Source organism: Anneissia japonica, unplaced genomic scaffold (genome assembly GCF_011630105.1).
Source record: "Anneissia japonica isolate Jap-2015-1 unplaced genomic scaffold, ASM1163010v1 scaffold1489_len2284818_cov182, whole genome shotgun sequence".
In the NCBI taxonomy this organism is placed as follows: domain Eukaryota; kingdom Metazoa; phylum Echinodermata; class Crinoidea; order Comatulida; family Comatulidae; genus Anneissia; species Anneissia japonica.
In genome coordinates, this window is record NW_022698455.1 from 737,092 (window position 1) to 764,824 (window position 27,733).

The 27,733-nt window shown below is 33.1% G+C and overlaps 1 protein-coding gene across 2 annotated transcripts; it reads left to right on the top strand.

Annotated features, from left to right (window-relative positions):
• Window positions 1-1,895: 1,895 nt before the first annotated feature.
• LOC117102572 (WASH complex subunit 4-like) lies at window positions 1,896-27,733 on the top strand. Of its 2 annotated transcripts, XM_033242897.1 has the most exons (36): window positions 1,896-2,011; window positions 4,189-4,328; window positions 4,630-4,683; window positions 5,920-5,985; window positions 6,168-6,213; window positions 6,534-6,601; window positions 6,714-6,796; window positions 7,176-7,218; window positions 8,019-8,122; window positions 8,494-8,614; window positions 9,515-9,632; window positions 10,330-10,457; window positions 11,008-11,171; window positions 11,304-11,421; window positions 11,803-11,928; window positions 12,536-12,643; window positions 12,884-12,925; window positions 13,368-13,472; window positions 13,830-13,909; window positions 14,342-14,447; window positions 14,734-14,850; window positions 15,230-15,398; window positions 15,755-15,909; window positions 16,915-16,989; window positions 17,236-17,430; window positions 18,470-18,623; window positions 18,809-18,875; window positions 19,044-19,130; window positions 19,661-19,724; window positions 20,187-20,270; window positions 20,968-21,064; window positions 21,448-21,629; window positions 22,151-22,250; window positions 22,878-22,905; window positions 25,581-25,634; window positions 26,760-27,733. In XM_033242897.1, the coding sequence occupies exons 1-35, from the start codon at window positions 1,951-1,953 to the stop codon at window positions 25,585-25,587; spliced, it is 3,462 nt and encodes a 1,153-aa protein (XP_033098788.1). In that variant the 5' UTR covers window positions 1,896-1,950; the 3' UTR covers window positions 25,588-25,634; window positions 26,760-27,733. The 2 variants fall into 2 exon arrangements, with proteins under 2 accessions (XP_033098788.1, XP_033098787.1); XM_033242896.1 differs by lacking the exon at window positions 22,878-22,905.

Sequence of the window (27,733 nt, forward strand, 5' to 3'; positions counted from 1 at the left end):
AATGATTTGTTTACTTGTTCTGTGCTTGGGTTAAGCAAAGATCACGTAAGATAGAAGCGGTCCGGCTGGTTCGGTTTTGGCTGGCACCAATATTTTACCAATCATATCGTTTATATGCCAAAATTTTCCTTTTGACGCAACATATTTTTTTAAACCAAATTACTGTTGGTCTTACTTAAAACTTACTGTACTTTCAAGCATCGGCGAGGTTCAGTTCTTTCTGTCAGCACACGCACCCATAACCAAACACACTACTGGAAAAGGATATTTTAAAAGGATTATGTGAAATTGACTACCAAACAAGTGAAAAAAAAACCATATTTGACACTTTGCCCTTTTCAAAACAATATTTTATAGAAAACCGAAAGGCCCACTGATTCATCTCAGATAAGATAGTATAATACACATTCCAAGTATCGAAATGCACGCCATCGTGTTGAGATTCAATCTTTCGACATTAATTATGCTATAATTAATTATTATAATTAAAAAAAATGATAGAATTAATTAAAAAAAATTGTGGTACCTTAGAAACGTAAGACTTGGAAGTTGAATAAACACTGTACTTATATACTCCTATATTACTTTAAAACCTAAATTATTGAGGGGCCTACTGGCCATTTATTTCCTTTTTTCTTAATATTTTTGGAAATTATTGTTAAATATTTTAGGCCTATTATTGGGCCCCTAGAGCCCAGCCCCGTGTTTTGCATTGCACTGTTCATTCCACTTTTTTGTTTGCAAATGATTGACAATCCCATGCATTTTAAATGAACAACAATCAATTAATGATAAAAATAAAAAAATAAATAAATCTACTCTTGAACACTTTACCTCACCAATCAATCAATCAAATTCTTTATTCATCAATAAATTCCATATATAAACTAACAATTACAAATGCAGATAATAAAAATATGAATATTAAAAAAATAAAATGAAATGGACTCCAAGAAACTCCAAGGAGCCTGTTGTGGAGGAGGGGTCCATCAAACTTATGTTTTTTTTTGTTTAAAAAAAATAATTCTAAGGGTTCAGTATAACCTAAAAAACAACTGATTATAAAAAAGCTAACCTAACAAACTAAGGATTTTATAATTAAAAAAACCTCTAATAATATGATAGTATATAGGGTTTCATTTATTATTATTATTATTATTATTATTATTATTATTATTATTATTATTATTATTATTATTATTATTATTATTATTATTATTATTATTATTATTAAAAAACCTCTAGACAAAAGTATGATTAGGCCTATTATAATGATAATGATATTGATGATGATGAGGGATGATAGGCTAATGTTGATGATGACAACCTAACAAACTAGGGATTTTATTATTAAAAAACCTCTAATAATAATAGTATATAGGTTTTTATTTATTTATTAATTATTGTTATTATTATTATTACTATTATTATAATTATTATAATTATTATTATTCTATTATTATTGTTATTTTTATTGTTATTATTGTTATTTATTTATTATTATTATTATTATTATTAATTTTTTTAAAAACTATAGACAAAAGTATGACTATAATGATAATGATGATGTCGATGATAGGGTGATGATGATGATAGGATGATAATGAACGCCACGATGATCAGTGATATTTGGTATTTACTTCATTAAATGTAAGTGGTCAAAAATTAATGTATTCTTGGCTGAATTCAAGTTCGCTTGATCTTCCGCTTAGAAACTAAATCACATTTTCTGACACGTTTTGGTTTTTTTTAAATTTCTGTACAATATTGATATTATTGTTTCGCCATTAACTGTTAACTGTTAGTACTAATTAATCTCCAATCAAATTGATTTATTTTACAAATCTACCATACGATTGGTTTACGAGCGCGACTGATATTTAACAGCGTGTGTCATACAACATCACGTGAATAATAACAGAGGAAATCAGAATCGGAAGGCGATAAATAATGTCAGAATACGAGACCTACTCTGGATGGGATTTCGACAAATTCGACGATGGTTCATTGAGTATGTTTTAAACTAACAATTGCAAATTTTCTACTTATTATTTTAAATATAAATTAACTGTTATCTAGTTGAAATTGTTAAACGAATAAGTTTTTACAATAGGTCGACAATGCCCAGCCTAGCCTAGCTAGCGAGCCACCCTGAAGGAATTACCGGCCCAGGTCACATGCTTTACTGGGTGGAAGTTACCTAGGCCTTTAACCTACTATGCTAAGGGCATAGGCCTAGGGCCTAGATGGCGGCTTAACCTACGTACAAATCGACCCGGTATAAGGGGAAAACCACCAACTTACTGGACTTGGAAGCAATTTTGTAGCTCATGTTTTGGTCTGAACATTATTTACTAGCCTAGTAGGCTAGGCCTAGGCCTATTACCCCTGCTAGGCCTAGGCCTAGTAGTAGGGCCTCTAGGCTAGTAGTACTACAGGCGTAGGCCTAGCTAGTAGGGCCTAGTAGGATAGGCCTAGGGAAGAATTTGTTAATACAAATTGTAGCAGGAGGCAGGCCAGGATAGAGTATCCATATGCCTTTTTCACGCTGCGGTAGACATCTCAGTCAATGACAAACATTGCTGAGCTACGAAGCATAACCAATAGAAATAACATAGCATTTCGGCCTTATTTTCGGAGGTCAGGTTGCTTAAAAAAAAATCATAACTCATTAATAAAAGGGGTCGTATCAACATAATTTTTTCTTTAAAATGTTCGCAAAGGATATATGTATGTACTGTATGAATAAAAAAAAAATTTAAATTTGTTTAGTCTGTCAAAACAAGGAGGTATGTCAAAACTTAACTGGAAAATGGAAGACCAATTTTATGTATTGCCATCAGCGTGACCACTCACAATTTTTGATATACCCAATGACTGGGTCGAAATTACCCAAGATTCATCAAAAATTGCCCAAAATTACCCAAGCTTTCTAAAAATGCATTAAAATTTGAAAAACATCTATTTCGCATGTATAGTTTCCCTTTTAGTTCAATTTATAAACCAATTTTTTATGGTAATTGTTTGAGTTAATTATTAAAATTAATATTCATGAGGTTATAATACGGATAGAAAAATACGCCCTCAGTCGGCCAGTGTTATCAGTAGATCAGTGATCAAGTTTTATTATGTAATGCATTAATTAGGTAAGATCAATGGCAACGCAAATCACAATAAACAATTCTGAACCCATGTTTATAGTAATTAACAATGTTATGTGCACTTCGTTGAGTTTTGCTTACTTGAATGGACTGAAATATACTTTGTTGCTTCTTAATTCTTCCTCTATGACAAAAATATTTAATTTTCTTAGTAAAAATAAAATACCCAAGGATTTGAACAGAATACCCAAGAACCCAAGACCAAGTCAAAATACACAAGATCTTGGGTAAACCCAAGCAGTGGTCACGCTGATGGCCATTATTTCACTGTGCGACCGAATAGCATATTGCGTGCTGGCCATTTTTCAGAGATCATGTTACTTAAAGAATCATAACTCCTTAACGGAGGGTCGTATTGACATATTTTTTTCTTTATAAAATGTTTGCAAAAGATATATCTAAGTACTGTATGAATAACAAAAAAATTAAAATTTGTTTAGTCGGTCAAAACGTAATTGAAATAATAGCAACACACACTATACAAAATCTGTCATTTATTTTTCATTTTAAAGACTAAACAAATTTTAATTTTTTTTTATTCATACCTGTATGTAGATATGTCCTTTGCGAACATTTTAAAGAAAAATTTATGTTATAATTCCGTTAAGGATTTATGATTTTTTGAGTATGACCTCCGAAAATATGGCCGAAACGCTATGTGATTTCTGTTGTTTACGCTCTGCTGCTCAGCATTGTTTGTCATCGATTGAACATGTCCACTGCAGCGTGAAGAAGGCGTATTAGGAAATACCGGTATTTCTTTGTGAAGTTCACCCTTCAGTTCGAGACCTCTCTTTGTACCAACAAACTATCCGTGTCTTTTATTAGCACAAAGGGAAAAAAGTTGGGGGGTAAGGCGGGTGAAACAATTCACTACCACATTAATGAATAGGGTACATCAAGGTTACCTGGGCCTAGTTTATTTCTCACTGTAGTAGGAATTTGGTATTGGTATGTCAAACATCAAGTATTTTGAATTGATTGGACTATTTTCTAAAAAAAAACCACTTTTAAAATTGTGTTTCAGAAATTGTAGGGGAAGTGCAACTTCGCAAATATGGTAAATTTCTTGAAGATTATGCTGCACAGTTGAAGGGGATAGAGGACGCTTTAGATGACAGCATCGGAGATGCCTGGGATTTCACTCTCGATCCCATAAAGCTTCAGGTAATTAGCTTTTCTGCTCTCTGAGCAATAAACATGGAACTAGAGGTACAGTAGATCAACATCATTTGGGAGCATCTACGTCTGAACATATGAATGGGATGTCAACAGTAAACCCTCAATTTCTATTTAAATAATATATTAATTTTATGTGTACCTTTTTGTAACAATGCTATGGATTTGTTTCAGTAAAATTCCATAATACATTAGCAGTATAGAAAAATTTTACAGAATATATGAAAGGAATAATATGTTTATTATTTGATTTTATAAATAAATATATTGCATTTCTGACATTTTTTAGTACTGCCCATATGAACAGACCAGTCTGTTGGAACTCATCAAAACAGATAACAAGGTAAAGTGATACTGAACTAAATCAAGATTCTTTATTTTTATAATCACTATGTGATAATTGAAAGTCCTCAGAACATGAGTGATAGTTACTCATATTAATTACTTTAGGTGATATTGAATTGAATTTATAAATATAATAATGAACTATGTATTTATATGTAATTTAGAAGTTCTTTCGGGCCTTGCAGGTCCTCAGAATTTTTTTTCATGCAGTAATCTAACTTTCATATAGTATTTTTTACTAAATGATATGCAACTATACCAATTGCTTAATAGCGCATTATTTTACAATAAAATGCATCTATGCACTTTACATTATTACTCATGGTCTTTGGATCAGTTGATGATTGATTGTTTAAACACCTATGGAACAGATATTGAGATCTCTGGGGAGCCCAATAGAGGGATTTAGCGATGATTGTTTATAGGCGGTCACGTGACCTAACTTGGGTATACATAAAAAACATTACAGTGCGATAGCATAGGAAAAGATAATGTTATGCTTGCGAAAACAACCCACCATTGTTAACATGAGAAGTAATTGGCCAAGAAAGGCAATACGATTGTTCAGAAAGTGTTCATTTACTTCTAGCATTCTGCTTGAATTGTATGCTTTGAAATTTAAGTGATCCTTTGTAAACCCTTTTGCTGGCCCTAATTCGTGGGTCGAAGATAATCATGCATACCTAACCATGCCGTAGATGTGCAGGGGCCTGGGCCCAACATTTGTCGAAAAATGTTAGCAAAACATTATGTCAAAATTCTTAAGTTTAATTTCCAATCAATTTGGTATAGTTTACTGGGAATTATGATGATCTTTACACTACAGCAATAAACAAGGGACAGCCGTGGTAGAAATCTCCATGTCCGCTGTGTCAGTGGATTTTTTATATCCAACACCCAAGTTAGGTCATGTGACGCCCATCGCTAAATCCCTCTATTCCATTCGGTCCAAGTACAGTACCTACTCCTGGGTGGAGAGAGACAGTGCGAATAAAGTGTCAGTGCAGATGCAAATTTATCTCATGGCTTGCGCAAACATATGCAGGGTCTTCTGCAAGTATTTGAAATTGTGAGGTATAAGTGCTACAAATGACCATGTGGATGACCTGTGTATTCAACCTCTTGTTTGCATGCGTGTCATGTGTCCGTAACTTGCCTACGGTCATGTCACTTGTGTACGACAGGTCTTTATGGTTAACAGATTTCTTCAGACACTTTTTCATTGATTTTTCAGGTTTTCAATAAGGTTATCACTGTATTTGCATCCCTTTGTTGTGAGATGGGAGTTTTGAAACATGAGGTATTGTACCTAGAATATTTTTTCTTGTTTTTATCATTACTGAATGATCAAATGTGGTGTTGGCATAATTATGTTAAATACCTGTAACTATATATTAATGTTAAATAACTATAGGTGAAAGATTGGCAATTAATTGATTGATTGATTGATTGACTGTAATGTTTTAATGATCATTTTTTTAGGCTGAAACAAAGTACTACAATGCATTGATGTTTTATGGCGAAGGAGGTGAGTTAACATTTTTTTTAAAATGTGTCAGTATTTAAAGTTCGTACAGTATATTGTGAAGAGTTAGTTTTTGTAAATTTTTTTAAAAAATTTATGCTAAATAATTTATAGTAAACTAAAGGTGATGATAATCAATTTGGTATCATTTTTAATAATAATAATCAGTAATTAATGTTGCTATTTTTTGTTTCACTTTTTCTTTGTTTATAATTGTGTTATTGACATATTGATTGTAATACTTGCCAGTAATGTTATTGTCAATCAAAAAGCTACTATTGAAAACCTACTACTAGATTGATTCAAACTAATTTTATTTTCAGAGCCAACAACTGGTCTACAGGAGGGAGATGCCCAGGTGATGTTGGGGCAGTTCATGCCATTTATGCAGGTGAATATAGAAGAACGGTTGAAACTTTTTGTAAAAGTTTACCATTTTTTATTCTTTACACAATTGCAACAGAATTTTCACATAGTATTTTAATTTTTTTTTTTTAAATCAGGAATTATCATGCTTTGTCGCACGTTGCTATGAGGTGGTTAAGAACGTCATTCATCAACTCTCAAGTTTATTCAATACTTCAAAGTAAGTTCACATTTTTTAATAATTTAAATAATGCATTAAGAAAGAAAACATTTTGAAACATGCTGTAGTAATGCTGTAGTAATGGAGACATATTAAATATTGTAAATTCTGAGTTGAAAGGTTGAATTAAAAATAAAAATGGATATTGAAGGAAAGAATGTGTGTCGTTTTTAATTGATACCACATTGGATAGGATTTATTTGGTGTGAAGTAAAAGGTTCGAAACCTGAAGCAGGCTGGAGTGCCTGCTTCAGGTTTTTATGTATACCCAAGTTAGGTCACGTCATCAGTTAGGTAACAATATTGCTAGGGGGATAGCAAAAAGTACTTTATCATCTGCAAGAGTACAGTATATCAGCATTTCTTTTTCATCTTTCAGAGGTGCCCCCAGAGTTATTGATATCTCTCAAGTTCATTTTACCGTAAGTGTAAATTAATTTTTAATGTAGAAATTTATTACGAGTAAAGCAAAATATACTTTTAAATTAATAAAATATTATGATGCAGTTGAACTTGCCTAAGTTGAACCCAAAATGGCATTGAAAAACTTTTCGACTAAAATTTGACTTACAGAGTGTTGATTAAAGGAAAACAATTGGCATGTAAAATAAGATTGACTTAGATATTATTCGAGTTAGGCAAAATTGACTGAGGCATGTTTAACTTTTATTGTATTTGTAAATGTAAAATAAGTGCTACATCATTAATGTTTAATGCCTTAAATTTTATTAATATTTATGCAAAAAAAAAAGAAGGAAACTTTGAAGTTTATATAAATATACGAGTACAAAAAAAAAGAGACAGTTTGCTGGTTTCTTTTTGTTTATGTTCAATAAAGTGAATGGTGTAGCATTTGAGGTTCTTGTAGACCCCCATGATCAATAGAGAGCTTTTAATTTGTTGGACGATGCGACGCTAGAACGGAATCACTAACCTACGGGGTGTCGTACGTTCTCTGCATATGTAGATTTGGCTGAATTGCATCCTAGAATCCATGCGATGACAACTTAACGTTCTCGCATGTGCAGATGACTTTTAGTGACGTCATTGCTTTCTACGTCCTACCGTTGTCATGCAATCGAAAACTCCCTATTATAACGCTAGCACTCCATATTTCTCTTCCAATCATCCATCCATGTAGTATATATTGGTTTGTTAATTCTCTAATACTTTAATTGAAATTTATATCTTTGGTTTTTTTTTTTGCCTGTACAATTTATAGACTGTCTTTGAACATCTTGGCCAGTTACTGTGTGTTCTCATCACCCTGGATGAGATCGTTGCCAATCAACACTCGCTCAAGGAACACTGGACACTATACAAAAGGTAATATCTGTTTTAGACACTAAAATTAACCCATTAATTCAGTAATTCTAGTTCACTTATGTTTTAGCAGATGCGGATCCAGAGAGATATCTGGGAAGGGGCAATGCAATGTGTGAAACACCAAGCAGGGGGTGGGAGAGTTACTTGAGATTTTTATTTAGATATGCTTGACCAGAGACTGGCACATGGATTTTAAATAAAAGTTGCTTTGCTTTGTAGCACCATGCTGCCCTCTTTCTTCTTCTTTTTTTTTTTTTTTGGGTTGAGGGTGTTGTGCCTCAGCCTTTGTTGCCCCCCCCACCCCCACCGGATTCACCCCTACTTAGTATTAATATTATTTTCTTCTTAACCACTCCTATTTTTAATGACAGGATGCTGAAGTCTGTCCACCACAACCCAGCTAGGTTCAACATTGACTCGGTCAAGCTACGGCCATTTGAGAAGCTGCTGATGAGACTTCAAGGACAGTTGCTGGATGGCATGATAATGCAGGTAAGAAAGATGGTCAATGATGTGAAGGAATAGCAAAGTTAAAAATAAATGTTGAAAATGTGTAAAGTTTCAGTATGGTATTAGAAATGAAAAATTATATTTAAACCAAATAAATTGAAAAGCTCTGTCCAGACTATCAAATTGTATGTGACAATTAAATGTGATGTGCCCATATTTGGGTGTACTATGACATCATCATGCCTATATATAGGCACTTCACACAAATTTGTTACATAAAATTTAATAGTGTGGACAAAGTCGAAGGTATTTTTGAAGGTTTGTGTGATGAGTAAATGGCCGTATTCGACTAGTCGTTCTTCGTTAAACCACGCCCACCTGCGCAGCAGTAGAAATCTTCTTAACTGTTAGATACTTGACAAAACAAAATGGCTGCATAGTTACTGAGATACACGCTGCGTATTCAAGGTTGCTTTAGATTGTGGCAGTATGGGTTTTATGTAAAAAAATGTTTTCATCCAGTTTTTGAATTCTGTTAGCCTACAATTATTTTTTGACTTCATGTGGGTAAATTTTTATTTTCTGACATTTAATCTAAATTATATTAACGCAAATGTTGTTGCTAAACTGACCAATCGGCCATGTTTGTTGTGGTCATGTGGATAACTTAACGTTGATTAACGCACTCTGGTTTATGTTAATTTTCGTTGTCAACGAAGTCTATTTTACAAACCAGTCAAATGAAAATAATACTCAATGAAAAATCGTAGTCAACGAAACAAACCAGTCAAATACGCCCAAAGACTTTTTTTCGCTTTACCAAAACTTTTTTTTGCAGCCTTCTTTTTTTTTAATCTGTTGTTTAATTTTTAAAGATGTATTTAAGACAGAATTAATTTGAATTGAATTGTTTATTTAACCTGATTACATTGTATTTTTCAGAGTTGTGTGGAACAATTGTTTGATGAAAATCATGTGTATGTGACCAAGAATTCCTACTTTGCTGAAGAGTTTGCCTACAACATCAGAGTGCTATTTTCACAGATAGAACCAAAGATAGGTAAGACAATACCATTACTTATGTCTTCGCCTTGGACAGATATAACCTGGGAGCGAAGCATGTACTCCACTTGTACTATTTGTGTGTGTGTATGAGCTTGTGCATACGCAATATTGTTAGCTGATGGATTTATTCAATAACCTGTGAAAGTCTGAAGAAGACTTATTTCCAGTTGGTTCCTTCTGGTGGTAATTGAACAGTACTCTGGGAGACAATCCCCTTCTCTTTCCTCGAGATTGTACTGCGTTCTTTAACCTGCACATTGTCCATAATGCACGCAAACACCAATGGCTTGAACGTGCTATCATAACTTGCATTTCAGCCCTCCAGCTAAAATAGAAGGAGAGCAGCGATGGGAAATTAACCGGGGACCAAGGGATCTCCGTAGTTCAGCGCACACAAAGTGGCTACCACCAGTTTAGCCGCCTGAGCTATAAGCTGCTCTCTATTTTTTATTTATTATTTTGATATGCCATATTTTGATTTCATAATTTATTGCATGGTACACAATACCTTGACTAAAATGTGCCCTTCCTTAACTGGACATCAAGGACAACCTGTTCTCACAAGTAAAGTTGATAATACAACCCATGGTGGTCAAAAGGGCCTAGGGTTTATGACAAGAGTGTATAATTTTATTTAATACACTTTGTGTGTTCCTCACTTTGTAAAATTGAGGTCATATTTTACCTTGCAGGGGATCCAAGTGAGATGGATCATCGTCTACAATACGTGGGAATCTGCGGTCTCTATGTTCTCCACTTTCAGATCTTTCGTGTCATTGATAAGAAGGTCTTTAAGCAGCTCTGGGATGTGTACAAGAAAGTGAGTCATTGGTGTATTTACTGATGATGATAATGATAACAATAAATGTGGTTGGAATTGGATGTTATTAATACTGTATATCCTTTTGAAAATAATTTTGTTTGTACCATATTTATTGAGAGTGACCTTTTCAGGTTTTTCTTGAATGGCTTGGTGGTTAAGATGTTTGCCTTCCAATCCCAGGCCCCAGCTGCATTCAGTTCCTGTCACAGGAACAACTCCAAACCCTAAGCCTCATAAATAGACTTAAATTATGTAGAGCATTTTGTTAATAAATTATGTTTTTCTTGTGAAAGGATTGCCACTTGTAAAGTGATTAAGTTCATATCATTGGCCCTGAGCCTAAAAATAGATAAATAAATAAATATATTAGAATTTGAGATGTTTCTTCTGTGTTGTCACAGAAGGTAAGCATTAATCACCAAGATTTATCTTAACAAATTTTCAAAGCAAAGAGAAAAATATGAAATAATATGGCGGTAATAAAATATATGGCCAATTAGTTTCTAACCAAACCTATTTCAAAATGTTTATATGTCATACTCTCTAGATTCCGTCAATCACTTTAACTGGGAATATTATGTGGTCTCCAAACAAGTTCCTGTTGCGTAGTTTATCACCGCACATCTCCAAGATCCTGGACAAACGTTCTCAGTCACATGTGGCCACCCAAACCCAAACCTACTTAACAAACAAGGTTCAGAGTGTTATACGGTAAGAATTTGCTGCATTTATATTATACTTTACATGCTTTATATATATTTTGTTTATTTCATTCTTATCCATTAATATTTACTGTAAGGAAAAGAAAACTATATATTTAAATGGAACTACTTTTTTCAATAGTGATGTGCAACAATATTACGTACAGGTTTGCTCATGGATGATCCGTATGGAGTCTGGCATGGGAGCTGCCAACAGCGTCGTTGATGACCTAACACATAAGTGCTCCTTATTCATCCAGGTACAAGCATATATTATTATTATTAATTGTTAATGTATCATGATACTTTGCTATTCACTACCAAACTGTCAATAGCAATTAGGCCTAATGCCGTTGTTATAAGAGGTCATGTTAAAAATAACAACTTAACATATCTGTATATTATGATGTAATTGTTCATTAGTAAAAATAATAATTATTTACATTTGTGTATAAATTAATTTGGCTGGAATGATAGCCAGCTGCACTACACATGTAATATGTGTCCTCAAGATTTCAGGATTGGATGGAGAGCTTCCTACCACCACACCACCAAGTCTTTGGCGGCTTCAATTTGAAGCATCTGGGTCTGCCTCTTAGACATTCTGATTGGACATTTCACTGTTAATCAATTTTTTACAGGGCTTGCTGTGGGCTCACAACATCAGTCACCTAGTGAAGACAGTCATGAATATTCATGCTTATACTAATAAACCTCTGACCAAGACAGCCGTACTTGCATTGTGTCGCCTTATTGAGCTTCTTAAGGTACGTTTTTGGAATCTTGAGCTTTCCTATTTATTGCTCTTTTGCTTCAGGGAATTGAAACTGGACTGTAAAGGCCAACTCAGACAACGTTGTACGAAGCAGCCCGATGCGATTCATCGTCGGGTACAGTCTTAAGCTGTGGTGAGAAATATTAAACATGTTTAATATTCCACAACACGACGATCACCGATGCAAACCATTGCGTCTGTGTTTAACTCACACCGACCTGACACGCCAACAAATGGTGTCGGGCTGCTGTCTGAGTTTGCCATAAGTCAAAGAATAATATAGTTTGATTTTAGTGTTCTATAATGATGATGGTGGCGATAATAATGATAATGATAACAACAATGATGGTTACGATTATGACAATAAGAAAAAAATGATGATGTGGATAGTGATGATGATGAAAGATGATCATCAAAGATGCTCATAATAAAGGGAGATGTTTTAATACTGGTTTGTGATGATGGTAAATGAAAATAATGATTTTTTTTTTATATCCATAGGGTGATGATGGTTTTCTTAATGGTGAAGATTTTCTAATTCTTGATGATAAAATAATGTGGTGAAATTATAACAGAATACTTTGTATTTAAATTTTCAGTCCATTGAAGCTACGTTTCATCGTCGGACCATGGTGATTGCCGAGTCCATCACTCACATTGTACAACATCTGCAGTTCTTGGCTATGTCTGCAGTTAACACGGCAAAGGTAAAAGAGAATTTCATCTTCATACACTTGTGTCATATTACACATTTAGAAATGTTATAAACTTGTATTAAATTGAAACAAAGCAATGTTGACTTACAGGTATGTGTCCCTTTCATTGTTGCTAATGGTAATTTGTTTATTTATGAATTGATTGATTGGTGTATTTTTATCTCATCTTTTACCTTTATAATTGGTGAAAATATGATTATGTGTATTATACAAAGTAATTCTTTTTTACAGAAACGCATAATTTCGGATAAGAAGTACAGTGATAAGAGATTGGTGAGTATTGTGTTTAAAATAAATTGATTTTATCATTGTTACTATTTAAAATTTTAATAGTCGTGTTTCTAAAAACCTCCAGTTTTATTGGGTGCCTGGAAAATTGTTATATTTCTTAATTTTTTTCAAAAAGATTATTCACTTCTACCGAAGTAGTCCAGTTCTTCTCATATCCACCAAACTCAAAATAAATATTGTGTTTTACTATATATTGAACGCAATCTTGGGCAGGGTCATTAGATGCTGCCAAGGCAATCTGAGGACTTCTGAGAAGGTGTTTCATAGTCTGTAAACCTGAAAATCTTGTCTCTCTTTGAGGTCCTACATAATTATCTTCCCTATGCATACACATAAAATCTTAACCTTTTATGAATATTTACCTGAAATCAAAATATCTGTACAATATGAGTAGAATAATAGTAATAGTTGCATTTGATTTCAGGATGTTCTGTCAGCCTTAGTCCTGGTTGAGAACGCAATTAGTGGTGCACCAACTAAAGAGAGAGTTCTTGTTGCTAAGTTAGCAATGGCGGTTGGATCGCAAATGGTGAATTTTACTTTTCTGATTATCTTTTTTTTTTATAATTGCCTGGTGGGTAAAATATTTAAGGAGATGGGTGGATGGCATAAGGTTCACCTCTCTCATTTTGGCCCAGGCAACAAATCAAAAAACTTTAGTATAAGTTTTGATATCTGTGCCCCCAGGTTGGTTGATTGTTTATATATTGCCTTTGGCATAGATATGATAAACTATGATATGGCTGATTGCTGCTTTATACCATGTGATAACACAAGCAAAGTAATTCTTTAGTAATATATTTTGTGTGCAAATGTGCTGTAGTTTCTTAACGTAATTTTTTTTGTTCATCATTTTGTGTTTTTTTTTTTTTTTTTTTTTTTCCAGAAAGCATTTCGGGATGATGAATTTGCTAATTTTAGAAACATTCTCATGAAGATGGAAGTGATGAGTGACCTAAGGGGAAAGTAAGGCAGACTAGTATTCTATTTTACCTGTGATATTTATATCTATATATTCAGGGGCAGATTTAGGGAAGGGGGCCCCTTTTAGAAAGTTAAAAAAAGAAAGAAAGAAAAAGAAAAAATTGATCACCCAAAACGCCTCAGAGGTTTTCTGGCATCTATAACACCAACAATTTCGCAGAGGCATTCCCTGGATCCCCTAGGATAGTGTTATCTCAATCGGCCCACTTTTGACTCTCCTTTCGCCCTTCTCTCCCCCCCCCCCTTTTGGACATCTCTATCATTCTTGTTACAATTTGTAGAAAATTCTGTTTTTTAAATTTGTAACCATAAACGATTCTCTTGTTAAATCCCACAAGTTACTCACTAAGTAATAAATGAAATCAAATGTTGAATACATACAGTATTATAATCATTTTGATTCTTTCTGCAAAGGCTGAAAGAAGCTTGTGATTGCAGCTTTGTGTATTGGCATAGGGTCATCTTCCCAATCTATGTTGCTGACCGGTACGCGAATGCTGTCGATGCCCATCGCCTTCACGTAAGTAGCCTGGGTCCTCTGAAAGTTTGTAATTTACCTAAAAATAGTAACATTTTTAAATAAATTTTTTTTTTAAATAGCTAATATATTGCTTACTGTTTTAAACATATAGTTTAATAACTTATTTAAATTGGAAAATGAATGGTCTTATATATTTGTGTATTTGTATTGAAAGGTTGTAAATTTGATCCTTTTGACCAGAGATTTGAATATAATTATTTTGCCAGTTTTGTATTGATGCCAGCATTAATATCAGATATAATATGGATATCTGTTTTATTTTCAGTACATGTTTGCAGCATTAGCAGATTGCGTTGCTCCTATGAAGCATTCTCATCATTTGGAATCAAATGAGGATCTCTTAGCTGCTTTCTTCAAGGAAATTGAGGAAAATTTAGAAGATGTAAGTTGATGTCCTGCTAAGACACTTAATACAGATCCACAAATGGATGTTTTGTATATAGTAATGACGGATGATATTGTGAAGCTCATCGAATCCTTTCCTGATGCGCTTAATAAGACTGACATATTGTATCCAAATGAGTGATGATTCTGCATCTGCTAATAGTGGAAAACTTATTTTTCTGAAAAAGAAAAGAGACCATAAAAGTAATATATATAATACAATACTGTATATCAAAAAAATAATGCTTCTTTCCTTGTTGTAAGTTTGATAATGCTATACTTTTGCAAACAATTTCTTATCAGAGATTGAGTATGTCAGGCAATAATCTAATAGTGTATGCATGACTATGCATTGATTCTGGAATTTCTTACTGTAGCATCTTCTTGGTCCATTGTGCCGCAGTGTTGAGACTGACCTACGTCTCTCCATCCACCAACATCTTCAAGTAGGTGAAATGAATCCGTTTAAAGTCACGTCTAAGGACTTCACTCATTTCTTGAAGATGAAGCCCATTCGCATGTTCAACCACTACATCAATGTCAAAGGTATACTTACACTACATTGTAGAATTATAGATTAAAGTATATGCATAACATATGAAGTATAATAATCAAAAGCATATAATTTATAACAGGTTTGTGTAAATATTGGGAAATGTGGTAATTTAAGAGAAAATAATATAATATTGTGCTGACATATTCAGTTAACAATTCAGTAGTACTGAGCATTTACCCTCTGTCCTCTCTTAGCTGACAATTTACTACAGATTCATTGCTATGTTTTGGTAGCCTTGATCCCAAAAATGTGGCCACAGGAAAGCATCATTTGAAAGTAGCTAAAATGTAGCAATAAATTTAGATGTTTATGTGCATCTTAAGTTTTTTTTTCATTATCTTTCCAGCGCATGTCACTCACTACCTTGATAAGACATTTTATAAACTGACTACCGTCGCATTGCATGACTGGAAGACATATGCTGAGATGCGCAACCTAGCGGCCCAGAAGTACGGGCTACATATGACAGAAGGACATCTACCAACACAGACCTTGGAACAGGTGTGTATTAAGCAATGAGTCACTGTTAAGAATAAGAGGAAAATAAAGTTTTGAAAATTTGTTTTTTCCACTCACATAAATATATACAACCAAAAGCTATCTAAATGGTCTTTTTCAATAACATTTTAATTTTTAAAGCAATCCTGGTTTTTAGTTCTTTGGCTAAATATCAGCCATTACATTTTCAGGCCACCTACATGCTATTACTGCAACATTTATCCCAATGTCTTCCCACCTTGGTTATCTGGCCTTACGATCAAATTCTTCCACAATTTAATAGGATACATTTGTCTAAAAGGCACCTGACCTTTAGGTTAGCATATTGTCTCTCAAAATAGGGCCTGTTCGAGCGAAAAAATATCCGTGCGATTTTCCAGTTAATTCACCGGTACACACTTTCTAAAACCGCTCGGACACGCACCTAATTACCTTACCATCTGGATTATCCGCGACAATTTTGACCACCAAATCAACCTTAATTGCTTTGCCAAATGGTTCGTCCACAGCAAGTACCCGCTGTCGTCGCGCTCTTCTTCGCCTCCCCATGTTCACGCCGAAATCAAAGTTGGATTGGACAGTAAATCCATCCACATAACATCGCATCATTGTAGCCATAATGGTGGCTACTAGCATAGCTACACGTTCAATCTGTAAAATTACCATTACAGTACAGTATTCAGAGAATTAAACTTCAATACAAATCGTTCCCGCGTATCGTTTAAACAAGCAGAAGTAAACAAAGAATGGGTTGATGGGATTGGTGTTTCTGAATGACCTTACAAAATTACTTCCGGAATAGTTTTGTTACACGGTATTCGACATGAGCTAAAATTTGCTCGAACGGTGGACCACCCGCTGTGTGCTCGGCGCGATTAACCGGTGAATTCACCGAAATATGGTTTGCGTTTTTCGCTCGAACGGGCCCATAGTTTTTATTTTGTTGCAAATAATAATATTGTAAATTAACCATTAAAAAAACTATTTAATGTTTAATTTTAAATGCAGGGTTTAGATGTTCTTGAGATTATGAGAAACATTCATATCTTTGTCTCCAAATACCTGTACAATGTCAACAACCAGGTGAGATGTTATTCTGTTTTTGCTGGCTCAATAATTCATCTGTGAATACAATTTGAATCTCATTTACTGAAACATTGCATTGTGTTAGAACTTTTTTTCAATTGTTTTTTGTGACATACTTTTTTTAAAAATCAAATGTGTTTAATATTTAGTAATCATTTATTAGTTCTACAATTTTTGTCTGTATTCATTTGGAAACATTGTTTTTACATTTATGGAAATTTTATGGAAAACATTATTATTCAGATTTTTGTGGAGCGGTCAAGTTCAAACAAACACCTCAACACCATAAATATCCGTCACATAGCGAACTCAATCCGTACTCATGGTACTGGCATCATGAACACGACAGTCAACTTCACTTATCAGTTCTTGCGTAAGAAGTTCTTCATCTTCTCACAGTTCATGTATGATGAGCACATCAAATCCAGATTGATAAAGGTTTGTGAAATGTGTGGTGCCATGAGTAATTATATATGACCCATACGTGCACATTTGGGGTGAAATATCTATTATCCTATTGTAATTCTATCCATTATTAGTCTTGTATGTTTATTTAATATATACATATTATTACATACAAGTACAACTGAGGTTTTTGAAGTTTACGATAAAAAGTATTACAAAACAAATAGAAAACTTATGCATGTTAAATACTGTAGTGTAATATATAGTACACTGCAATTAACTGCCTCTATGTGCTTAACATAATTGCCTTTGTTCAGTGCATCAAACACCCGTGGGACACATCCTTATTTCCCTGCAGTGGGTGCAAGGATGGGGAAGGCCTTTACCCCCTGTCATCTGACACCATTACGAGGTTATCAAACGAATAATATTAATTTACCTTTTCCAAGCTTGTATGACTTATGTTTGCCTTTGTGCAATATTTCATGATTTTTATATTTTTATATAATTGTAATTAATATTTTGTACATACAATTTTTTTAGCCTTTGTGCTACCAATTGTATTTTGATGTTTATACCGAAATAAATAAATATAAATAAATAAAATAAAGTAATTTTGATTGCCGTCCCTAGCATGCTGTCTATATAGCACAATGTTGTGCCATACTAAGAAACAGAGATTCTGTCTGAGATTCTAGTTGACCCACTTGGTTAGGACCCCATGTCGGACCCCATGTCGGACTCCCTGTCGGCAAGTGTCTGGAGCTACCACTACTCCCTGGGGGCTGTCATCCATAAGCAGCTAGAATCAGTTCTTGGTATTACAACCTACCAGATATCCACACTGCCAACAGATTTGTACACACTGCCAAATTTTCATTGAAAAAAAAAACCTTCTGTATGCTCACATGTAGTCTATATATAGTCATGTTGTGATGTCATCATGACCATATTTAGGCATGTCACATGTTTTTGTCAAAAATAAAACTTGTGATTTGTGCTCTTTTGTCTGTAATTCTTTTTACGTTGTTTGTATTTTAACTCATTGTTTTGTTTTTTATTTTTCATGTAGGACTGCCGCTACTTCAAGGAAGTGAAAGACGAGAACAATCAGATGTACCCATTTGAACGTGCAGACCGGTTCAATAAGGGCATCCGCAAACTAGGCCTCACGCCTGATGGTGATAGCTATCTAGATCAATTCCGCAACCTGATAAGTCAGATCGGTAAGACTTTTGGCAAAAGATAGAAAAAATTACATACACTTCAAACAATATTTAATTTTCTCGCTCTGCTTTTTGTAGGGGCATTGAGGAGTAAAGGAATAGAAATTTAAATGTAGTTGTTGATGTTTAAAAAAAAACAACCAATGAGATTTTTACTAACTTACATACACATGGCTTTCTTACAGGTAATGCAATGGGTTATATTCGTATGATCAGATCTGGTGGTCTACGTTGCTGTAGCAATGCCATAAGGTATACTATCTTTGTTTTGTTCTTTAATATTTTATCAATTTATAAATATTTTAAACACAAATTAAATGGAACAACATGTCAATAAATGCATATTTAACTAAACATATTGTATATTTGTCTATTTGAAACATATTTAAGTTATATTTCAAGTTTTGTAATTATTTGCAGGTTTGTCCCAGATGTTGATGACATCATCAATTTTGAGGAGCTGTGTGCTGTAGAGAATCTGTCGGAAGAAACGCAAAATGCTGCAAGGTTTGTTTGTTTTAAGGCAGGGGAGATAGTTTAAGGCAGTAATAACAGTAGATTAGTAGGCCTACACACAATTTTTAAATGTTAAAACTCTAGAGTAATGATTGTGAAAATAAATTATGAATGAAGAAAGTAAATTAAACAAACAGTGCTTTGTGTTTTGTAATTATACAAATGTAATGGAAAGGCTTTGACACATTAAGTTCTCTGTTTATATGACAATGTTAGCTGAACAATTTGCTACACTGACAGTCGTTGGCTGGCACAATTTCATGGAAGGTGCACTGCGACGAGGTGCATACACTTTAATGACGATCTAATTTAGTCAGTAGAACTCACAGAGAAGGGAGGTAAATTTGTCAGCCGGAGGCAATGTGTGCCTGACTTAAAGCCTAGGTATTTACATAGTCCTAAGAAACGAGGCATGCAAAATATTTCTAATACTTAAATACTTGAATTTGCATAAATGTATCAGTTTAATCAGTTCAAAATTTTATGTCTCCTGGGTTCACCTTAAATTTCTCTTTTCTTAGCAACCTAGACAATGTCCTTGGAAACCTTGCTAAAAACTTTGCAGAAGGCACAGAGTACTTTAAGGTAAGAACTTATACATAAATAAATTATTTATAAATTGTTATTAATATAATAAATCATATATATATATATATATACTGTCTCTTATACACATCTGAAGAGACAGTCTGTGTGCAGTACATTAATACCATACAAAAAAAGTACATGAAATGAATAAGTATGTAAGTTGGAAGAATTTATTTCCAGGAGATCTGGTTATTCTGAAGACATCTCATTTGATATTAATTAGCTTTCGATTGCACAACGATGGTAGGACATAGAATGCAGTGACGTCACTAAAAGTCATCTGCGCATGCTAGAACGTTAAGGTCACCTCCTCGAGTAGATTCTGGAACGCAATTTGGCCAAATCTATGTATTAGCTTCTAAGAGATTTTTGCTTGTGGAAGTGTGACCCACTGCATTGTGCCATATTATGTTTGCGTTTTGCTCTTTTGTTTTCACTGTAATTTTTTTCCTTTTGTAGATGCTGGTGGATGTATTTTCTCCTGAGTTCAGAACCTCCAAGAACATGCATCTTAGAAATTTCTTCATGATCTTACCACCTCTTGTAAGTAGCAATTAGCTTACCAATTTCATTATAAATATATATTAAAATTCATAATTTTTGGCTTTTTGAACTACAAATTTGAATGTATTTTTAGAAAGTCAGTAGTTGTAATTTGGAATTACAATATTATAGTCTGTATTATAAACTTAAATAAATAAATTATTCAAAATATTGTGTTAAAGTTTTAACCAGTGTAGCATTAAGCTTTGAATTGGAATATTTAGATTTATTGAGATCAATAAATAATCTTCACCTTTATATTTTTTTTTGTATAAATGTTCCTATATATTGTAATTTTTTTATTAATATTGTTAATACTTGTCTTTCCTATATTGCCCGATAGCCTCAGCCATATACTATATTTTTGTAATTATATGTTTTTGTAATAATAAATTATTATGTAAATAGAGTAAATTAATTGAATAATTGTAACCAATTGAAATTATTATAACTTGACTTTTCTGGTGAATTATTTTTATATTGAATGATAAATATTGAAATTTTTTTTTTAGAATTAGTATTGTACATTGTTGGATGAATTTCTCTTTTATTATGACGCGTATTGTATTGTTTAATATGATTGATTGTATGCACTCTGGGGTCAGATTGCTAGCATAGAGCGCTCTATAAATGTCACTTATAATAATAATAATTATTATTATTATATTTAGTATTTATTTTATATTAATTAATGCAGAGTCTCAACTTTGTGGAGTATTCCATTGGTTGCAAAGAAAAGCTCAACAAGAAAAACAAGGTTGGCGCTGCCTTTACAGATGATGGCTTTGCCATGGGTAAGCAAGCGTAGAGGAAGGGTTAATGTTTTTTAGATATTGGCACTTCCATTTGACTTAATCAATTTCCACCCTGACCCCCTCCTAATACAGAAATGGAATGATTTACCTATTTTTGTGGCTGGTACTTTAATTTAATTGTGCATTTCGTGGGTAGGAGCACCAAGCAGTGCTGTTCTTATGCACATACATAAATGGGAGGGAGAGTAGTAAATCCTCACCATAATGTACAGCATCCCAACATAAAAAGAAATGTTGTAGAATATCTATTTAATTTGAATATACAGTATAAGGAAACTAAAGGATAATTTTTTTTAACTGTGGCTCTATCTGACACAAAGATTAGACTGTTGACTTATGTATATTATTAAATTTTTTTGCAGGTGTTGCCTACATCTTAAAACTCTTGGACCAATATCGAGATTTTGATTCGCTTCATTGGTTTCACTCAGTCCGGAGAAAGTATGCACAAGAGAAGGAAGGCGTGAAGAAAGCTCAAGTGGAGGATGAGAAACTTATGCAGACAGGAAGCTTAACTATCAAACGATTAGAAACATACCAGAGGGTATGAAAACAATTTGAATTTATAACTTGTTTTGTTTTTTGGTATATAAAACAAATATATTTATTGAAATATATAAGAAGTCCCTTAAAAAAAACCCACATTTTCACATCATATTTATCTCCTCTTGTTTAGTTTTCTGAAAATCTGACTTAGTTTTTCTTGTAGCAGTAGGATATTTCATCATTATTTTTCTTTTTGTTCACATAAAGTGCATAGAGGCAAGATTATGTTATTACATGCTATATAAGACTTATTATATTATGTTGTGCCTTACTTATTATAAATGTATGCACTAATATCTAAAGTGCTGGCTGTTTCAGAAAAGAAAGCCATACTTTTGGGATTGCAAGTCAATAATCGGTCCACTATTTTTGCATTCACATTGGACTGTTCTCGGGAGTGACAATCAAACTGATCACTCAGAAAGTTTTGTGGAAGCTTAGCAACAGTATTCAAGGGCAGGGCTTAGGGGGAAGGTTCAACGAGTCATTATGTAACTGCTTTCATATTTTTTTTTATAGGAGTTTGATCTGCTTTACTACAGTTTAAGCAGTGCTAGGATCTTCTTCAGAGCCGACAAGACAGCGGCAGAAGAGCACGAAGAGGATAAAGAAAAAGCTGGTAAGAAAACTCATTTCAAAATTCACTGCTGTACCCTTTCAGACTTTTGTTTGTTCGACTCGAAAGACAATGGTTGGACTTTGTGTGATTAAGTAGAGTTTTATCTGACTTTTAACAGATATGAATGCATATAATTTGTTTGTTCAGATAAGTCTGACACAAGCATACTCAGTCAGACAAAGTATGATCAAACAGTGTTGAGTCAGATAGATGGACGATTAATAGTGTATGAAGTACAGTTAGTGCAAACATTGTTGAGTCAGACAGATGGATGATTAATAGTGATGAAGTACAGTATTGTAACGCCATTGAACTGTATGGGTCCCCAGTCCAAAGATGCGTGGAATGCTCAACAGGCCAAGATTAGGCAACTTTTTTTTTCTTCATTTGCAACAAGTTTACATGGGAGTATGCAACATAAAATTCAATGAACTAACCATTCATTGCATAACAATTTACATATAATGAGCATTTAAAGAACACAGTTCATATTAAATGATTGGTTGTTTTTCTATACTCAGCATATATTATCTTAGCAAAGAACATATTATAGCAGTCTGCCCTAGATTTTAATACATACCTGTACCTGTAGAATCTGATTTGTTTTTCTTCAATGCGATTTTATAGGCAAATCAAAAACAGGAGATGTCAAAAGGTATTGTGTCTGTATTAAACGTATACCCGTTGGTCAGCTTACTGTACCTTTTTAAATTTGGAGTTTGGTTTTCTAACAAGGCAGTATTTTTATAGATTTTTGTTTTGTTTTTTCTTTGCTTTTCTTATATAGTCTTTACTTGTAGTAAATAGGAATTGTCAGTTTTAAGTTACAGTTTTAAATTTAAAGTTGCTGTAATGAATTAGTTTATCACAAATATAATTTAAACGTTGTATATACTAACTTTTAATGTTCAATATAAAAGTTAATTTCTCTTTTTTTAAGTTATGAAATGTTTGTGCTTTTTAAATTATATGCTTTGTGCTTCATTTTGTTCTGTTTATAGCACTATAATCTTATTGGAAGGGCATCTTTTAAATAATAAATTATTATTTATATGTTAATAATCCTCAACTGGTTTTTAATTTATTTGGCTAATAATGCAATTAAACAAAAGAAAGGGTTTGTAATAATGGTAATATTAAATTTCTGCTTACCATACTGCAAAATGATTTTAAATATAAAAACAAGAAACCTTTTGTGCTTCACTTTCTAAAATAAACTGATTAAAGAGTAATTGAAATATAATTGGTTTCTAAGTAACAACTAAATATCCTAAAATTTACTTGAGACTTAACACCACTGCACTTATCATTATTATTCACAGTAAAAAATTAATTATTTAATTTATTAAAAAAAACGTAAGTGTGTCATTAGCACTATAATCAGGTGGTACATTAGGACTTATTCAAAAATATTACTTATTATAAACATGGAAAATTCTTGTAAGTAAACCTACTGTATAATATATGTACTGTTTGTAACATTTTTTTTTTTAATTAAAAAAAAAAAATAGACAGTCCACATTAAACAATAAACAGTTAAGGTAATAAAGAAAAATATTTATATTTTTATACGTTTTGATTCGTTGTCAACGGATCTTCATCAGACAATGACTGGGTTTGCTAGTTGTTGATGTTACCCGGTCATTGATGAAGATCTATTGACAACAGATCAAAACATTACAAACAGTAGGTACTGTATGTTATTGGTTTACTTACAAGAAAAATATTTTTATTTTTATACGTTTTGATTCGTTGTCAACGGATCTTCATCAGACAATGACTGGGTTTGCTAGTTGTTGATGTTCCCCGGTCATTGATGAAGATCTATTGACAACAGATCAAAACATTACAAACAGTAGGTACTGTATGTTATTGGTTTACTTACAAGAATTTTCCATGTTCATACATCCAGAAACCAGATGAAACTATTTGAGGTTACTTGTAATAGTTGCGTTGTTAGCTGTATTCTTGGGCAAATATTTATTTTACTGTGCTTTTAATTAGACAAAGGTTAGATAGAAAGATTTCTGCTTGTTTTGCTGGTGTGTGTTGCTGCTTCTGTTGTTACTGCTGGTGCTACTTTTACCACATTTATGTTTCCATGTTTGAATTTTGTTTGTTTTTTACTCTGTTTTAGCATGGTTCAATGTTATTCAATATACAGATGGTCTTTCAACTGATCAGGGTGTTGTGTATCTAATACAGTATTTACATAGAATTTATTGATAAAGATGTTTCTGTCCTTGTTGTAGTGTTTACTTAGTCAGCTAACAAGAAAAAACTTTTTCATACATCGTGATTGTATTGAGCATAATACCAAATAATTAACAATTGCATAGAAATCTGTTATGTAGTGCCTTAATTAGTTACAAATAAGTTGATTTTAGTACAGTTTAGAAATACAGTATATTTATTGATTGTATCTACATAGTCAGATCTCTTCAGAGAGGTGTGATTTAATTACCTTTCTTAACACATGTTACTGTATTTTTCTGCGGAGACAAATACTAATATTAATAATACAGTAGTAAAAACATGCAGACAATCTGGATCTGCTGGAGATGGCTTAGTTTCCAGGTGATGTTAGCTTGCTCATATTAGTAGGGAAGACAACCTGACTTAAGAAAGACTGACTTCTGTGGTAGCCCTGTTTCTAAAGCATTGTCTTTACTATCAAATTTCACATAAAACATAGAGTTGAACACGTTCAACTTTTTTTGCTACAATTTGATATGTGATATGACGTCACCGTACCCATATATGGGCACATCACATTATTTTGTCACATAAAATTTGATACTGTAGGCAAAGCTTTAGTTTTCAGTTAAAAAAGCAGTTAAAAAAGTAGTGTACAGTTAAACTTGTCTAAGTCGACTGTGCCTAAGTCGAATAATTTCTAAGTTGATCTTATTTTACATGCTAAATTGTTGTGTTTTCTATTAATTAACAATCTGTAAAGTCGAATTTTATCTTAAGTCGAACATATTTCGATGGCGTTTTGGATTCGACTTAGGCAAGTTCAACTGTAGTTCTTCCTTGATAAGGTTCGTTTACAGCATGATTAATCAAAGAGAATGTTAACTAAACTGTTTGCAGTGATTTATTTATTTTTTTTGGGTCAAAGCAACCAGGTACTTGGTTATTTTGACCAAAAAGAGCTCAGAGTGAACACGGCTTAAGAATAATTTTCTACCATAACATGGCATTTCCAGTTTGAGACTTGAATGTCTTTCAACTGAATATTATTAGGGGATTAATTTAGAAACAGTATTTTACTGCCACTTTATAAATTCAAATTTACCTTGATAATTTGAGTTTCTTCTTCTTCAGCAAATGAAGAGGCTGTTGAGAGCGAGGTTATTACAACTCCACAGGAAGTGCCAAGTAAGTAACTGGATTGGCCAGTCCAAAGCCATACTACTTGTTGTTTAAAGTGCTGTTCAGACTATCAGATTTTATTTGAGAAAACACTGTTGTATGCCCATATACAGTCATGATGTGCCTATATATGGTCTTGATGTCATGTCATCATGACCATATTTAGGTATGTCGCACATTTTTGTCAAATAAGGTTTGATAGTCCTAACAGGGCTTTATGCATACAAATGACATTAACCTACATCTTACTACAGGTACTGTAGCTTAAATCATGCCAATGAATGACTGTACTGAAACTACTGTATTATAGTACTGTATACTCAACAACTGATTTCTTAGTCCTTCCACTTATAAGTCATACAAATGATAAACTGCATCTGTTTGTTACTGTGCATTCTCTAAAATATGAATTCAACACAAGACACAAAGCATAATAATGGGGCAAGCAAGATCATAGTGAAGGGCCCCTTCTCCCGGTGAATCAGCTGGATTGAAGCATGTGTTTCAGACTTTAGTAGTGAAAGATTGTCTGATGGATGGCGTGGGAAGGTCCCTTCAGCCGTTTTCCTTGAAGGGAATGAATTCTTTTAGCAGTTGTTCTGAACTATAATCTTTTAAATGAAGTGTCTAAAGTGTGTCTGGTTGTGGATCAATCACTAGTTCATACCACTGGTAATTTAAATAAGTCATTCAAATGAATTATTTAAGTATTAGCGTATTAAGTTGGTAATAAGTATCACAAAAGATGAAGAGAAGCCATTGTATCAATTATTCTTTATTAGATCATATACTTGATTGCCTAAAACTACTACAGGTTGCTAGTCATAAGCAACTCTCCCCTGGCATCCATATCAGCCAGCTCAGTCGGCTAACCTGGTGGGAGCCACTGTGTGTGCGCTGAACCGTGGAGATCTCAAGGTCCCTGGTTCAATTCTTATTGCTGCCCTTCCCAGAGGTGCCGACTGGAAATAAGTCTTGTGGATTTCGTGGAAATCAAATTCAAGCCAATCCAAACTATAACATTTACCTGTAGGTTATCCTATACCACTAGAACCTTAGACATAACCATGCTTTTCTGAAGTTCATATTACTGCTTGTTGTGTTCACCTATACTGCTTCCTCCTATTGCAGGTTCTGTACCCGCTATTCAGGCACCACCACCCAAGACAACACTGCCAGCAATCACCGCCTAGCTAGGTGCTTTTAAGTACGGATTGGCAGCTTAGGCAGTGTGAATGTCATTAATGAAGATCGTATCCTGCAAGCATAAGCAACGGACATACGTTTCAATGTCTTTCAACTCTGTTCCACATTTTCTCTGTCATGATTTTGATTGCCATTACAGTACTGTATTTGAAAAGAATATTAAAATTATAAAGAATGCATGTAAAGAAAATGGGATCCTTACAAAATGATCACATTTAGGCCTAATTAGATTAAATTTATTATTAAAATTATTATTATTTTATTATTAAAATATTGTATATTGTAATATTGAAGTATAGTCAATAATAAGAAATTAATATAGGTTTTACAAATATAAAATAGATTTTATTAGGCGCTATTCCAACAGCTGCTTCTGGTTAACTTTATTTTTTAATTTTCAGATTCTGGTCACATTACTTGGCCTACTTCATTTCAATATACAATTCTTTCATATTCAAAGAATTATTAATTAAAAGATTTTATAACAGTTGATAATAAATACATCAAAATATTCTTATTAGTAAAAAGATTTTCATAAATATTGTGACACCACAGAACAGTACATATATAAATTATTGGTTCAAAACATTTTGATTGCTATGAAAGTTTGATGATACAGTCCAGATAAAATTTCTATGACGTAGATAATATAACTAAAGTAAATTATCAAATAGTGATTGTGAAAACCAATGAATGTTTATCAATATAACTAAAGTACATATTGTTAATACTGTATATGGCTACAGTATTTCATAGATTTTTCCAATGTCTGCATAAGTAGTTAACCATTGTTCAAAATGATATTACAGAATAACCATGTCATTTTCATTATATCTACAAAAAATTAAACCCGATTATAGTGCTAATAAAGATTTATTCAAGAATATAGGTACAGTAAA

Excerpts from the sequence above, each read along its gene's own strand:
- LOC117102572 (XM_033242896.1), top strand. The coding sequence starts at position 1,951 with ATGTCAGAATACGAGACCTACTCTGGATGGGATTTCGACAAATTCGAC. Across the intron at positions 12,644-12,883 it reads CTGCAGTTAACACGGCAAAG|AAACGCATAATTTCGGATAA; the intron begins GTAAAAGAGAAT and ends TCTTTTTTACAG. Across the intron at positions 19,725-20,186 it reads AAGGCACAGAGTACTTTAAG|ATGCTGGTGGATGTATTTTC; the intron begins GTAAGAACTTAT and ends TTCCTTTTGTAG.